We start from the raw sequence: 16,685 nt of genomic DNA, 5'->3' as shown, positions 1-16,685 counted from the left end.
CCACCCTTACCAGTTCACAAGCAAGACCAAGAACATTCCAGCAGGGGCCCCTGCTCACTGCCCTGCCCCCAGGGATGCCACTGTGGTACCTACTCCCAAAGCAGGACTCCAGCCTCATCTCCTCCACGAACCACAGGCTTCTTATTTCCTCCTTTCCAGGTAGCCCTGGATCTTGATGTACCTGTTTTGTACATGGTTAGGCTTTTCTCCTCCCAATTCGTGAGCTCATTTCAAGACCAAGATTGTACGCGTTCTGCAGAATTCCAAAAAGCAGAACTTGGATCAACAAATGAACATGACTCGAATTGAGATTTCAGCTCAACAGACAGAATTCTAAGAATGAGAGTTGTGCAAACATGGACCTGGCCACGCAGGGAGATGTCAGGCTCTGGCTGCTGCCCAGACAGAGGCTGGCCGCCCGTTGTCGTGGGGCGAGAGGGACTGCTCCACGGGTAAGAGGCCAGATGAGGGAGCTCCCAGGCCCCTTTGGGCTCCAAGATTCAGGCTCTAAATATAGGTCTCAGCTGGACATAATCACAGTCTTGAAATCACTCTGGCATGTCTTAATTTTGACACCGAACGCCATTTACCCCACAAGCACAAAGGTGACTAATGACAACACAGCTGACAAAGTGCAAAGTAAAACTAAGGGCTGTGGGTCAGGCCGGGTCCCTGCAGGTTCATCAGCCTCCATCCTTCACTCTGAAAACTCCTCTTGATGCCTCTTCTCAAATTAGGGGCAAAAACACTCAGTATCAGAGATATTTTACTTGAACGTAAGCTTTCCTATAGAGGTTTTGGAACTCCATCAGCAAGGGTTTTATAGAGCATGTACCTCCATTCTACAAACCCCTGGTTTGTACGGTTCAGTCTTTCCAAATGTTTTTTAATCTGACCCACGTGGTTACCTGTGTTCCTTAAATAAGCAAATCTGTTGACTCTAGAACTAAACTCAAATAGAGCAGGTGTATGGTTACTAAACATTTTCTTCTGCCAATTGATAGACAAAAGAAATGGTTTCGTGTTCAGCAGAATGTCACCCTGTGTTATTTCTTGGCCTTGATGGATTCGGTTCTGGTTTATAAGAGAGGACGTTAGTTCCGGCATGTGAAGTTTTCAAGATGTCAGCATATTTGGGGTGTTAAAGGAAGGCAGGAGGGCACCCCCCCCCCAGCAGGTGAAAATGAGTGTCCGAGAATGTCCTTGAAAAGTGATACAGTGACACCAACCCCCCACTGAGCAGAACACAGTCCTGCAAAGTCACACTGAAGAGACCAGATGTCTCCAGACCAGGCACACTCTCTGGAAAAACAGCAACGTGTTACTGTGCCTTGCCAATCGGAAGGCGACGGGGGTGGCCTGACAGTGAAGCAAAGGAGGAGAGCGAGTGTCGGCAGGGCCACTTGTGCCGTGTCTACGGGGGCTGTTGAGCCTGATGGAGCCACACTTGAATCACGCACCCCGATTCCAGGTCCCAGCTGGTGACGGTCTGGCTTCCATGCAGCGTGCTCCAAGGGCGAGAGGGGGGCCTGGCCGGAGAAGGGGCGCCTAGACCCCTTGGATGTTCAAGTTCTGCCTGTAAACTAGCAAACCCTTGTGGTTTTGTAGATGGTCACACTACATCCATCTGTCCTGAGAGCCCATCCTCCACAGTTTTTCAAAGCCTCTTTCGGAGCATATAAGACGGAGGTACAGAACTATTCCAGAAGACCTCATCACCAAATGGGCCTGAGAGGAAGCCACTGAGAGCCTGAGAGCTGGCCCCGGAGGGGATGGGAGGAGCTCTCCAGCCATCTGCGTTCACCAAGGTGACCTGGGGTCATTGGGCTCTGTAAATCCCCAGCCTCAAGCAGAGAGCCCTGGCAAGCAAGGTTTAGGTTTGCCACACTGCACTATAAGACCAGTCACAGCCTCAAATAGAGACAAAGGCACAGTATCAAAAGCCATTTCTTTTGCACCCCAAAGAAAGCCCACCCTAGCATGATGGTTTCCAAGAAGTACAAAAGTAATTCATTCATGCTAGGGGAGCATAAAGCCACCTTTGCACTTGAGCAGCCCACCCTCTGGAGTCCCCTCTCTGCTCTGGGATTTCTAGAGTCCCCCTTTCTCTGGCCTTCCCTCTCCACCCCTGTCCCAGCCGCTTGGATCAAGTCACCCAGCGCTGGGTTGGAATCCAGTCTTCCCTTAATGGAATCACTGCAAGGGATTTTAATGGCACATTCTACTCACTTTCGCCAGGCTGTCAGTGCAGGCCTTGTGAAATTGCCATGGAAATTAAGGGAAAGCAAACTTCAATTTGAGAAGGGTGTTCCAATGCATTTTTATAGCTCAAAGCAAACCAATACAGATAATCTGATGTGGGGCTGCCCAGAATATTTAACTCCATCCTGGCATTTGGCAAGGATGAGGCTGGAGGGTCCGGTTTCAAAGTAGGAGGTACTGTCCCATTCCATCGGAGTGTTACTGTGTTGAGGCCCCAGCCGGGCTGGGGAAGAGTAAAGAAAACTCTCCAAACCCTCAGATATGATTACTTTTTTTCTCAACCCACAAGGTAATCTTGGGAGGTGTTATTTCATTTCTAAGAATCATGTCACCTGTTTGTGCAAAGCATGCCATACGTGCCAGCCTCACCTCCCTGGGGAGGAGACAGGACAGCCAAGCGTCTCCATGGGATTAGGAAACCTCTTTATGGGTCCTTGTGAAAGGCAGAGGTGACTGACATCCAAGCAGGCCGATTAAAGGGGAAATGAGTCAGAGGTAACAGTCAAGGCCACCCCCAGTGGTTTTGTAAAATGGGGTAAGGCACATCCGTGCCATCATGGTCCCGTTGTGTGCCCACGTCAGGGCCGGATGTTTACTAGGTGTCTTGTCAGGTCCTAGCCTCAAGCCCCCCAGACCTGCCTTCACGTCCCACCTCCCCTGCTCCTGTGACCCGGGATATATCTCTGAGCCTCGTGTACTCCACACATTGGAAGGACAGAATTGGCCCCTGAGCCAACTGGACCAAAGGACTGCTTGAATTGTATAAATGGAAATGGCTCCAGTCTCCTTGGGGGACAGAGTACCCCCTTAACTCCACTGTGTGGGCGAGCTCTGAAAGACAGAGAGTGCTGTCTGAGTGTAGAATTTTCTCCGCTCCACCTCAGCATTTCACAACGTGGATTCTCTTCTTCACAAGGGGTCCTAAATGTTACCAACACCAACGCAGTGTCTACCATCCAGGCAGCAACAGCTGCTTTCAAAAATAAGTCACACTGGGGTGAGTGAGGACAATCAAACCAGATTGTTCCCCTACGTCCCTCGACACAATAGTTTGTGTAACGGCACCAGACTCCACATTGTTCCAAATCATCTGTCCCATCAACTTAGGCTACGTGAGTGAATTCCTTGAGGGAAAGTCATTACTGTATCAGAAGCCAGGGAAATCATCCTTGGGGTGTACTTTTTTTCTCCTGAGAACAGTTCCTTTCACAATTATGTTGTCTACTAGGAATCTATTATACGATCCAGTTTTTCCTCTCAAGACATCATTAATCATATGGTGAAAATGGAGCTACAATTGAAAATACAAGATGTTTTCTGAGACGCTGAAGTCACTGCCTGGCAATTGTCAAGCTCGAGAATTATAAAGCATCAGTGCCTGACACTGCCTTCTTAAAAACACCGCTATGGAGTCACTTATGACCTTTCTACTGAGGATTATGAAGCTCTCTTTCTCCGTCTTCTTTCTTTAAAATAATTGTGTAGGAGTTTTTAATATTATTCTAATCCCAGTGCCAGGCTTTGCTACAGCATTCTGTGTTGAGTTTGTGTTGTAGCACCATGTTCTGGGAGAAAAAAGGCTTTCCTAGAGTTTACTGGAGTGGCCCAGTGTCTTCGTGATGGAAAGACGCCTGGACTAGGAATCCGACGGCTGGGTGGCGGACCTTGCTGGCTCCGACCTTGAGCGAATCCCTCCAGCCCTCAGGCTCCTTTGTCCTTCACTACACACTTCACTGTGGTCATTACAATGAGCTCAGCACATAAGGTTGAATTAAAAAAAAACAAAAAAAAACGCTAATGACTTGATACAGACAGAAAAACAGAATATGGTCAGAGAAGTAAGAACAAAAGCTCCTGCCCCGAAGTTTGGTCACACTTGGCATCACGCTGGGCATCACACAGAGGCGACACGAAATACAAAACTGCCAAGAGAAAAGGGAAATGCTTGCCAGCTCGGCAAGCATTTGTGGGCACCAAGCCTGGAGAAGGAGCACAGCTTCCCCATGGCCGTGGGGACCCTGGCACCCTGAGGCCCTGCACCAGGCGCTGCCCGGGGGCCCAAGCTGGACCACAGAGTCGGAAACCACCACCCAGCCCCTGGCCGACCCCCCAGCTCAGGCTCGGGGCAAGCCCTTCACAGTGGCTTCCTTTCTATTCAGTGCAAAGGTGGACGAGTATCCCACACCCTCAAGGTATGCGGGAGTGATAAACCATCTAAATTCTGAACTGCGAGGGTACCAAGAACAAAGGAAACGATGGGCGGCACGGGAGGAGGGGCACAAAGAGGGAAGTGGACACAGGCGCTGGGGCTGAGAAAGAGGCCAGGAGGAAGCCAGACAGAGAAGTCAGGGCCCCGTTGGTTGAGAAACCAAAAACCTGGACACACCAGACTGATGGTGCCTGACTTCCTCTCCAGCCGTAGCCATCTCTGACTCACAGGCAGGTCCCTGGGGCCCACTTTCTACGCCTCCCTGCTTGAGCCCACAGAGGTTACTGCAGGGCAAGTGTCTATCCGGCAGCCATCTGAGCGGGGCTTCCTAGGAGGCGACCGGCCATGGACAGTAGTGGCCCCTCCCTCATTAATTAAGAGGCCTTCGCCGTTGACAATCAGTGTGACCAGTTCTAACATGTAGAGAACATAGGGTGGGCAAGCCGCACACCTGACCAGGAAATGATATTCTTCACCTGCCAGCCCCAGGTGAACACCTGCTGGGTTGGATTTCAAACCAAGATTCTGCCATGGTTTTCAAATATGTGCATTTCTGCATTTCAAGCCTTCACCTGAGAGGATACCCATCCAAGCGTTTTCAGCATCAGGACCACGTTTCTAAGGCCACACGTAACACGTGGACAGAAACCTGCCCACGTGGCCCACATGTCTGCCTCAGTTTATCTACAGAGACATATCAGGCCAAAACCTCACAACACCCTCCTGGTCGCTCAGTGCATTTTTTTCGGTAAGATCTTTGTTCAAGTGGAGAAGGAAAAGGCTGGAATCTTATGTTGAAATTTCAAGAGGCTCAAACAAATGGGCCCAACCCTGAGCCTCTCACAGAATTTCTTTGTTAACAAAACAGGCCGGCACACTCTGAAAATGTTGAGTCTCAGATAACAATGCTATAGTATCAGCCGCTGAGAAGGTTTGGGATCTGTTCCCATTTGTGCAAACAGACACAAAATCATCCCACAACCAGCTTGGCTCGAAGGTCCCAGGGACCAGTCAATCAAGGTTCTAAAATCATGGCTCCAAGGAATTCCAGGGTGCCCACGCCAACCGTCTCAACTGCTTCACGTCAAGAGAGTAGGAAGCAAAATGAAGGCAATAAGGGGCAGAAAGATGAAAAGTAAACAAGTGAGTCTTGGTGGATCTTCTTCAAAAAGGAAGAAGAACTGAATCTAGATTTAAGTTGAGAGCTCTAAACCCCAATATTCCAGGATATTCCGGGGGTACCTGAGTCACTTTGTTCCAAATTCCTCATAGATTTTCAAGTTGTTTTAAATGATTCATTAGAAACTGAGGACCACTGTTTCTGGGTGATGTGTAACACGTCCTCTCCCAGTCACCCCCCCTCAAAGATGGACAGATGGAGGGTGCACGGAGCAGGGGGGGATGAAGGTTGAGTTCCACGGGAAGAAGTCGGTCAGGCTCGAGAAAGAAATACCAACCCAGGGAGGCATTAACTCTACACACGTTGAAAATCTAGAGCTGGCAAAGGAGCATCCACGTTGCTAAGAAAACTCAAAATACCATCAGTCATCAATTCCCATTAACATGCAACAGGCCGGCGGCAAACTCCTGTGTGTGCGGCTCTCCCGAGACCTCCGAGTCCCACCTGCTCCATCATCTCTTCTGTTTTTATGGACAGCCCACCAACGCCCCCCATGAGACAGTCCTTTCAAGATCTGTAAACATACGTGACTGGTTTCCAGAGAGGTTACTATAGGTCACTGGTTACTTTTCAACACTTCAAGCTTGGGAGGAAACACCTGGCTTCCACTTTGCTCTGAAACATTAAAAAAAGAGTCCTATCTCGAAAGACTAACATTAACAGCATCCAGTAAAGAGGACCCTCCGAGTGCAGACAGGAAACCAGCACACATGGACCCTGGTCAAAGTCTGTGATCATATCAGAGTTTAAGAACCAGTGTGTGACTCACAGACATAGAAAACAATCTTATGGTTACCAAAGGGGAAACGGGGGGGGGATAAATTAGGAGTTTGGGGTTAACAGATACACGCTACTATATATAAAATGGATAAACAACAAGGACCTACTGTATAGCACAGGGAACTATATTCAATATCTTGTAATAACCTATAATGGAAAAGAATCTGGAAAAGTGCATATATATATACGTATAACTGGTCACTTTTCTATACACCTGAAACTAACACAACATTGTAAATCAACTATACTTCAGTCAAAAAAAAACAAACGCTGTGAATCTTGAGTCATCTAATCTGATCTGTTCGTATCATAAGTGAGGAAAAATCGGGCATAAAGCAGTTACATACATTGGCCACAGCAGAGCCAGAGTCTGGAAAGAGAAATCAGCCCCCCAGCTTCCAGACCCAGATCTTCCCAAACAACCTGTTCCTTCCTCCGAGGTGCCTGCGCCTCTGGATGCACACAGCAGCCCCCGCCCTACCTTTCTTCCTCCACCAGGGGCCTTCTGGGACCGAGTAGGAAAGGTCCTTGAATTCGATGTTCACAGCCGCCCTCCGCGGCAGGGAGGAGAGGCGCTGGGCCTCTGTGAGATTGTTGTCCTCTTTCTTCAGATGTCCGTTCAGCAGCTCCGTCTCCGTGACCTCCCTGTTGCTGGAGACCACCTCGTCCACAGAGACGCACACTGACTTGGGCTCTGTCATTGCTGCAGAGTAACTGGTGCCATTCTAGAAAGATGGGGAGGAAGCACCAAGGGCAGGTATAAGTTGCATCACGGGAAGGACCACAGGTACTCACCATTAGGCTCAGGGCCATCGATCAGTCAGCGTCATCGATCAATGCTTCTCACCCTCCACGGTGCCCTCAGCATCACAGGAAGAATGCTCACCTAGAGGAATTCCTCCTCCCCAGCCCTCACTTATTCTTCTACTAAAAACGTGCTAAAGATAAACTATGATCTACCGTCTTATTTAGGAATCATAACATCTGATCATAAAACTGATAAACACATCACCTGTCTCAAAGAATGAAACACCAGCCACCCTAAAAATGATCTACCTACAGTCCACTCATTAAAAAAATCCCATGAAAATGCATGAGGCTGCTAAGAAATGCACAACTGAAAAAGCTTTACAATGAGCTCTTTTAGTCCCTTCCTGGCGTAATCTCATAAACATTTCTCAAGAGCAATGATACCACTTGGACCGATGGGGCTTGTAGGAGATGGCCTTTGTGTTCTCCTTGTAAATTTTCCAAATCCCTTACAGCTCTCCTCTCTCACTGTATCTTCATAATAGCACTGAAGTGTTGGAAAGGTTAATTTGTTTTTCTCTGGGATACAGACAAGGAAACTGAGGCACAGACTACTTTAAGGAACTTGCTCTGAGCTCTACGATCAAGTGAGGGGCAGAAGTGATCCCAGGGTATGAGTCACTTAAAAAACAGGTGCCTCGGGCTTCCCTGGTGGCGCAGTGGTTGAGAATCTGCCTGCTAATGCAGGGGACACGGGTTCGAGCCCTGGCCTGGGAAGATCCCACATGCCACGGAGCAGCTGGGCCCGTGAGCCACAACTACTGAGCCTGCGCATCTGGAGCCTGTGCCCCGCAACGGGAGGGGCCGCGATAGTGAAAGGCCCGCGCACCGCGATGAAGAGCGGTCCCCGCACCGCGATAAAGAGTGGCCCCCGCTTGCCGAAACTAGAGAAAGCCCTCGCACGAACCGAAGACCCAACACAGCCAAAAATAAATAATAAATAAATAAATAAAGTTGCTATAAAAAAATTAAAAAAAAACAAAAACAAAACAGGTGCCTCTTCCACTGCATCACCTGGATACCTAATACGTAGCTACATTGGCTTTTCAAGCTTCCATGGGAGCCCACTGAACTGTTACAGATAAGCCAAGAACCAAAGGTATTTAAGCAAAGAAAGGAATATCCTTTCTAATGGCTTGGCAACGCTGGACAAGTCAATATGCTTCAGGCACCTCCAAAACACAGAAGAACCCTGGGGTGGATGAATAATGTGCTGTGCTTTTTCCAGCTGCCTCTTGAATCAAGACAGAACATTCCACAGTGCCAAAAGCGTGGGCCTCTGGCGACACTCCTCCATACTGTTGAAGGCAGTCAGCCTGATCCAGAGAGCCCGTGCACAACCACCTCTGATAATTCAGGCCCTTCTGATGGCCGTAGGACTGGGGAGACACTGCCATACTGCTATTTGTTCTAAATAACATCATACTGTTATTTTTCCACAGCTTGTGAGGTACTTCTTTAAAGTTGATGGCTTTTTGATCATTATTGTTCCCAACAAAAAGCTAAAACAAAACCAGAGACTGGATCATCCATGTTTATAAACATCCTTATAAACTCCAGCAACTCTAGTGACCTGAACAAGCCCTCCCCCGCGTTAGAGTGGCCTCTTGAGGGTACGTGACTGCATCCTTGAAGAGGATTTCCATTATTATTATTCCACATTATTTCCATCGTGGAAACCTTGGACGATTTGGAGGTTTTGAATCTTTAAAACACAAATGGGATGGGGAGCTGTGGGCACAGGGGTTTCCGGTTCTTGTGCTGTTTGAAAATGTTGCTTTTTGCTGTTTAAGAAAAAGACACACACCTCCCAGGCATCTCCTACCTCTGGAAAGCTTCACCGCATCAAGTCTTAGCTCACTGACTCTAACATTCTGTGGCTAAAAATTAAAGTGCGGAGTAAAATTCTGACAAAATTAGTCTTGGTTTGCCGCTGGCACGGAGCATGAGAAATGCTTCAAACACAAGCAGGAGTAGGTTCGTGCACCCTCCGCATAATTGGGGAGGTTTGTCTTAGCCTGACAACGGGCCTCCTCAGAGCCTGGGCTGAGAACGAGCCTCTCCTGCTCCCGGGAGGGCGCTGCAGGGCGCGGCCTCTGCATCCGGGCTCGTCTGGTGCCTTCTGCGTCAGGGCCCCTTGAAGGAGCAACCGGAGACCCTGCCCCAGCTCAGCACGCTCTTGGCTTTGACCTGCGGGTAAGAACGTGCACCTGCAGCTCCAGCACCCAGAGCAGCACCAAATGCCATCCCTGGGCCCACCTGTCTTGCTCTTGGGGAACACGAGCTGCTGTCCCAGGGTTATAACCCCGTTTGACTCCACAAGGGCCCCCGGAAGCACCAAATCCTGGCTTTGCTGGGGGCGGGGTGGGTAGTGGACAGAGCAATGGGTGAGACAGTTAGCTCCAGGCCTGGTCCCCAAAGTCCATCCTCACCCCCACCTGGAAAGGTGAGACGTCTGCTTCCGGACCCACGTCCTGCCGGGGCACTGGCTCTAACGCCGGGAGAGCCAATTGCTCTGTGTTCAGTTGGGGGCGGGAGCTTCCAGCAGCCCCTCCCCAGGGCGTGGCCCCCTCCACCTCCAACCACCTTGGACCATCCACACCCTCCCCCAGCACCCACCACTCGCATCACCCCGAGGAAGCCCAGGGACAGGTCGGGTCTTCCCTCTTTAATGAAACCTACACGAATACAGGGACGAACAGCCATGACTCCACCCACCTGCCAGCTGGAGCAGATGCCAGACCTGGATTATGAAGAGGGTCTGACTTGCCCGTCTAGACTCCAAGCCTATCTATCCTCTCACTCACTCACTCACAGCCCAGATAAAGCCCTGGGGATCAGTAGTCAGCCAGACAGACCTGGCCTGTGGCCTCAGCAAGCTCAAGTCCAAGACTGGGCCGCAAGCAATTTCAATACCAAGGGGCAAGAGCTAGAACAAGACGATGCAGGGACCCACGAGGGTCACGCAATGCAGTGGGGGCCCTGGGTGGGGATACACGGTGTTTCTGCGGAAATAAACTGTAAGCTGAGCTTAGCGAGGTGGGGTGGGGAAGGGGTGCTCGTTCACGACCGTCATTCCCTGCGAGGGAACAGCATGTGCAAAGGCTTGGCAGCAAGAGAGCAGAACAGCTGGAGATCTGAAATTCAGGGGCTGGAGCTCCGATTTGGGGCGGGGGGGAGGGGCTTTTGGAACAAGGTGGGACTAGCGAGGCACACGGGGTCCGCACGGTGGAGGGCTTGCAAAGCTTGTTAGGGGATGTGCACTTTATCCCGAGGTCTCTGCGGGGCCGAGGAGGCATCTCATGGCGGAAGTAGCAGACCAGCCGGCCGGTGAGAACCGTCTCCTGCAGCAGCCTGCAGTGGGGAGGGTGCGTGGCCTTCACCAGCGGGGGGCAGTGGGGAGGGAGACAAGTGGACGGGCCAGTGGGACAAAGCTGGGGGAGTAAACTGATTTAGGAGCGAGAGAGTGAAGCCAGAGGCCCGTACTTATAATTACAGTTTTGCATTATAATACCTCCCGCGTAGTAGGTAAGCAATTATGAACAGTAGCGACTATTCATTCAGCAACGCACAATTACAATGCGCTCCTTAAACTACAGACTGCACAGGTTACTCCTCCTCTGTCTCCACAGCTCTCCGTGGGCGGGGGCCGGGTGGGGTATGACCCTCTTCCGCTCCATTTCACAAGGAGACCACCTCGCCTGCCTGAGACCGCACCGTTAAGGAGTAGCCAAGCTGGGGTCCAGCTCTGTGCGGCTTCCCTGCCGGCACGGGTCCTCCCAAACAGTCCCCAGCAGTGCCGGGACGTTGCTTGGCTTTCTGTAGGCAAGCTGTAGTGGACCCTGGGTCACCCCAGCCCCCAGCCCTTACAGGGAAATCCACAAGAGAATGGGGAAACCACACAACCCTATACCCGCAAAGCAACCGACACCAAAGCGGTGCATGCCATCACCCACCTTTCCGCCATGGGTGTCCAATTAATAAAATCCTGAAATCCTGTCTGATGGGTGGCAGTGGCTGTCACCCCAAAATAGACCAGCTCTCTGGAAACACATCCTCAGATGAGAGCCGCTGGCGATGCAGGTTACAGCTAGCTTGTCCTCAGCCTCCTGAGCTCATTAAAGATGAAACAAATACACCCTCCCTCCCCATTCGTTCCCTTTCTTTGTTTGCTTCCCTATCTTGCTGAAGCATTCTCTTTGACCTCCCCTTCCACACACAATTTGTGCTGCATAATAAGTGGTAAATACTAGTGAGTCCATTCATAGGTGTTGAATGCAGAGGAGACCCTATTTGGACTGTTTCTGCCTGCTGTTGGTAAGAATATTTTCTTGGGCACTGACTTCAATTTGAATGCTAATATATTGAGATGCTTGTTTAGCTGGGGAGGGTCTCTAATGGTCAGAGAGCCCCTGAGCCATTGTGAGGCTGCTTCACTCTCCTTTACCCAGGGAAGTCCAGTTGGAGATAGAAACTTTCCCCACAGCATCTTGGGGAAGGGAGGAAAGCCAAGGGGAACTCACAGGCTCCAGGCATTCACTCTCTCTCACTTCTCTCACTGCTGCCAGCTATGGTGCCCACCTAGACCAGCGGACCCTGCAGTTGAAGGGCAGATCCCTCCCTGGGACCCTGGGCACATAAGAGGAAAACGTGCTGGTCCAGAATCCTCAAGGCCACCGCCTAAGGGAAAAGAACCCAAACGTCACACCCTCAACTAAGCAAAGGGTAGGTGTCACTGGCATGGTCACTCAGAATGCCAACCTCATTGTCTCCAAAATCTGGCTTCTAACAGCCCCAAATACCAGTCCCATTGGGAGCCCTTGCCTGCCCTGCCCGGCCCAGCTCAGGGATTCTGAAACACCATGTGGGTGCTTCTTCCATCCTCCAAGGCACCTTCTCCAGACTCACACCTGGCAGTCAGCCCCGGGCTGGACCGCAGAGCAAAGTTTAGGATCCTGGGTATCTCCCAAGGGCTCTGTTTATGACTTGGGTAGAATTTTTTAAATTAAAAACAAAAAAGCAGGGCTTCCCTGGTGGCGCAGTGGTTGAGAATCTGCCTGCTAATGCAGGGGACACGGGTTCGAGCCCTGGTCTGGGAAGATCCCACGTGCCGCGGAGCAGCTAGGCCCGTGAGCCACAATTACTCAGCCTGCGCGTCTGGAGCCTGTGCCCTGCAACAAGAGAGGCCACGATAGTGAGAGGCCCGCGCACCACGATGAAGAGTGGCCCCCGCTTGCCGCAACTAGAGAAAGCCCCTCGCACAGAAACGAAGACCCAACACAGCCAAAAATAAATAAATTAATTAATTAAAAAAAAAAATAAGGCTTTCTGTTTAAAAAAAAAAAAAAAGCACAAGGTTTTCAGGGAGAATGGTTTTCACACAAAACAACATTCTCTGAAAAAATGAGCTCAGCCATTAGCACCTCCACACGAACGAAACACCTGAGTTCTGGGACTGTCTCAAACCATAACGTAACATCCAAAATATCTTGACATAGAAACACCTGTACCTTAAAACATTCTGCTTCATTATTGTCCCACATCTATGAGCTACTTTTGCAGCTTTGAAAGGGCTTCAAGAGTTAGTTACCCAGTACCTCCAAGACCTGAAACTTTCTTTACCCACAACTAACAATACTAACCTCCTTCATTTTCCATTACCACCATCATTTAGGAATCCCAAAGAAATGAACACGGGTAAAATGAAGAATGGCCAAGTGTTACCCAAACATGAAACCAGATAAAAGCAAATGTCATGAGGAGGGGACTGCCTCTTTTATTTTTTGATCCCTCTTATATGGAAGAAGCTAAGTCATAAAGGCAGTACATGCCCAGAGATGGGACCCGGCCTGTGGGTCCCCCTGCCCCTGGCTTTTTCCTGCTCTACCAACCTCCTTAATGTGTCCGAGGCCCCATTCTATTGGTTTACACAAAATCATTATATAATGAGCTGCCGAGGCTCGGTATGTTCTACAGTAACCTGTTTGGAATCATAGGATGCAGTTGTCAGAGCAGAGCATGCGCAGAAACCCGGCTACTTTTTTTTTTTCTTGAGCTCAAGGCAAGAGGTAACTGTCGGTCAAATCCTGCTGAGCCCTGCTGACTTCAAATACAGGATGCTAAAAATGAAATAAAGGCGAGGGGTGGAGGTGAAAACCTGATGTGCATGGTGGGGTTACAGCTCATGGGAAGTGACTAGCAGGATAGTAAATACATAGACAAAGGATAGAAGGGGGATGGATAGGGAGGGCGAGAGGGCTTGGAATACGGAATGCTTTCTATTTGTACTTTAGATGACCTGAAATCGGTCCAGAGGTGCCTAACTGCACTGTCGGCGTGCTAGGCATAGAAAGGCCCTAGGATGGGTGAGAAGATGGTTAGTTTTTTTTTTTCCCCCTAATGTGACTTTATGGAGCTATTTTAAAGGGGCAAGAGGAGACTCTTGACCACTCAGAGGAATAGCACTTACTGTAAGAGTGTCTAGCAAAGAATGCGCCTGCAGCCGGTGGGCCCCCTACGGAGCTGGCACCCTTGGGAGAAGTGAGATGCGTGCCTCTGTCCCCACCCTATTCTCTCTACAGGGTGCAGAAATGTGGCCAGAGGTACCCAGGCTCGCCCCTCATGTGCCTCCCCATGACTCCGCCGCCCCCTCCTGAGCAGGTCCGGGAGAGGCTGTCCCCGAGGGCGACGGGGCAGCGCGGGCTCCGGCTCTCCACCGCCTCTCTCTTTTGTTCCCCCAGACAGTGCCGGCGCTCCGGAGAGTAGCGCGAGAGGCGCCCGCTCCCCAGGCTCTGGCCGCTCGCGCCGGCAGAGGGATGGGGCCCCCTTTCCCTCTGGCCCAGGCTGCCGCCCCGCGCCTGTACACTCCGGGTCCCCAGGCCCCTCACCCGGAGGCAGACGAGGTCAAGGCCATCAGTACACTTGTGAGGCTGCTGGCCTCCTTCCTCCCTGCCTCTCCTGGCCCCTCCGCCTTCCCCGCATCCTCGGCTGCAAGGGGCATCCCGAGGAGCCAGGTAGCCAGGGCGGGGGGCGATGGGAGTCGGGCGCCTCTCCCGGGTCTCGGGGGACAGGTGTCAGGGTGCGGGTGCAGGTCTTTGTGCGTTTCTTATTCTTCTAGAGAACAGAACCAAGCCCCGAGGCCGAAGGATGCGCTCACTCACCATGGCGGTGCCGACCGAGAAAGCGGCCGTCAGACAGGCCATGCCCCGGGGGCGGCGGCGGCGGGGACGAGGCTGCGGGCGGCGGGGACGGGCAGCGGGCAAAAGGCTGCGCTCGCCCCAGGCTCGGCGGCTGCGCCCGACGCGGGCTCCGGCTCCGGCTCCAGCACCGGCCGCAGCTGGGGCCCCGGCCCCGCCCACGACCCGCCCGCGTCGGACCCGCCCACGACCCGCGATTGGCCGGCGCGCAGGGGCGGGGCGGAGCCGGCAGGTGCGCGTGCTCTTGTTTTGCTCCTGTGCGGCGCGGCTGCCCCAGTTCCAGGCAGTCCAGCTCCTCCCGCTGCCCGCGCCCCTGGCCTGGCAGGTGCCGAGGGTCCGCCCCGGCCCCGGAGGCGCCGAGCTCGGAAACTCGCGGGGCCTGGGCCAGCGACCCCGGGCCCCCTGCGGTCAGTCAGTGGGGGTCCCCCTCCAGAACTGCCACCTCAAAGCCTGCAGTGCTGGGCCAGGGGGGGCCAGGGGAGGCGTCTGGCGGGGGAGGGTGGAGGGGCACATTTTTCCTTGTTGGGCATCTCTCTGCCACGTAGGAGCGTGAGAACTAAAGGAGAGATGGCCGCTCCAACGCCCCCTCCCCCGCCACTGCAGCTCCATATCTGGGGTGGTACCCCCATACTGAGGCAGCACACTCACTCATTAATGCAGCATTGCTGTGTGCCAGACGCAGAGCCAAGTGCTGGGTAGCAAAGGGGTGACTAGGTGAAGATGCCCAGGCCTCTGTCCTCCCCTGGCTCCCACCCCCCGACCCCAACAAAAAGAGAAAAGCCTTTTTTTTTTTTTTCCAGACACGATGTTCCCAGTACGTGGCCCAGCACCTGGCCCAGAGATGTGTTCATGTAACTTCATAAGGAGTGACACTTCAGGCACCCTGTCATTTGGCCCCAGATGGGAGCATCAGATGGCCTGGCCTCTGCTAAAGCCCTTATTATATATAAGTGGGACCATTTCCCGGTAACCATGGTGATAAGACATTCCTTACTCCCAATCTCAGAGGCTAATGCTTTTATTCAGTGGTTTGCATGTGGGGACCGCAGGTAGGAATGCATCTCTTCTCCCCTCCAGCACACCTGGATCGCCCCTCCCCACTACCCCTCAGGTGAGCAAAGCCCCTGTCCTTCTCCTCACCTAGAAAGAGAGCACGGCTTTTCATGCCAGGCAGGAGGACTTCACACCACAGCCTGATGACCACAGGCAAATTCTCCCCTCAAATCAAAGGAGGGCAAGGAAGTATAATGAATGACTTCAAGGGGGAGAGGGCCCTGCTTTTGTCTGCATAGTTCACTTGAAGAGTCCACGCATTACCTCTATTCTATTGTTAGGAAATCTGACTGCTGCATTTCCAGGTGCCACCCTCTACATGCTGGGCCCACGGGGCTGTGTGGTGCCTTAAACATGCTGAACAGGGAGGCCAACAAACTCTGAGTGTTCTGGAAAGAGGATTCAAATCCACAAACCTCCCTGGGAGAGTTTAGGCCAAAAGGCAGAGACAGAGGTGCCTCATCTCTGGGACCCAGGATTGGTGGCCGGCACTGAAGCCCACCACTTGCTCCAGGGGCAGATGGGACATAAAGCAGGGGAGAAAGACACAGAACGCGGCCGGGGAGAGATTCTCTATGAGAACCCGGCTGGTCACTGCCCAGCTGTGTGGCTGGGACAAGTGACAGTGTGGTCCTGTTGCACTGGCATCTATTCTCTGCCCAATATCCATTCTCCATGCTGCTAGGAATGTGTTCAGAATTTCCTTCTGGAACTCCCCTTGCCCCCAGTTCTACACCATGTGATCTGTTCAGTGGTTGGTCAGGAACCAGAAGTGTAAGGCGATGCTTGCCGGGCTCCTGGGAATAGCCAGGGGGACAATACGTAGAGCCTAGGATGAAGCCAGAGAGGGCAGACAGTGATAAAGTGGGTCCTTATTGCCGTGGCTTGAGCTGCTGGCTTTCCACTTACAGGCATGGAAAGAGTCCCACTTATACATCTATACGTTGGGGTAATAATCATCTCAGCCACATGGGAAATAGTGCCTGTCAAGTGCTCTGCGCTGTGCATGGCACATAGCTAGCACTCCAGTTCCAATCCTTACCAATGTTATCCCCCTTGTGCCAAAGCTGAGAATAAGCAAATGGTAAAGTAGGTCGGATCTGTGACATTGCTATTGGAACTTTTGGTTGTAAGTGACCAAAACTCTGCTCCAAATGGCTAAAGGGAAGGCTCAGGGTGCACTGGTTTCAGGCCT

At 51.9% G+C, this 16,685-nt stretch overlaps 1 protein-coding gene across 4 annotated transcripts in view; it reads right to left on the bottom strand.

Annotated features, from left to right (window-relative positions):
• The window catches only part of ABCG1 (ATP binding cassette subfamily G member 1), a 67,941-nt gene extending 53,385 nt beyond the window's left edge, over nucleotides 1-14,556 (bottom strand). For 3 of the 4 annotated variants that reach the window (XM_059921623.1, XM_059921624.1, XM_059921626.1), the window contains exons 1-2: nucleotides 14,402-14,556; nucleotides 6,913-7,156 (exon numbers count right to left, since the gene is read on the bottom strand). In XM_059921623.1, the coding sequence (XP_059777606.1) occupies nucleotides 6,913-7,156; nucleotides 14,402-14,443 (286 nt within the window). In that variant the 5' untranslated portion in view covers nucleotides 14,444-14,556. Of the gene's footprint in view, nucleotides 1-6,912; nucleotides 7,157-14,128; nucleotides 14,178-14,401 lie in introns of those variants that run through there. The other variant, XM_059921625.1, reaches the window with a different exon arrangement.
• Between the last annotated feature and the right edge of the window lie 2,129 nt (nucleotides 14,557-16,685).

This window comes from Balaenoptera ricei, chromosome 4, assembly GCF_028023285.1.
Source record: "Balaenoptera ricei isolate mBalRic1 chromosome 4, mBalRic1.hap2, whole genome shotgun sequence".
In the NCBI taxonomy this organism is placed as follows: domain Eukaryota; kingdom Metazoa; phylum Chordata; class Mammalia; order Artiodactyla; family Balaenopteridae; genus Balaenoptera; species Balaenoptera ricei.
The sequence above is the reverse complement of the archived record's forward strand: the minus strand, read 5'-3'. Positions and strand labels throughout refer to the sequence as shown.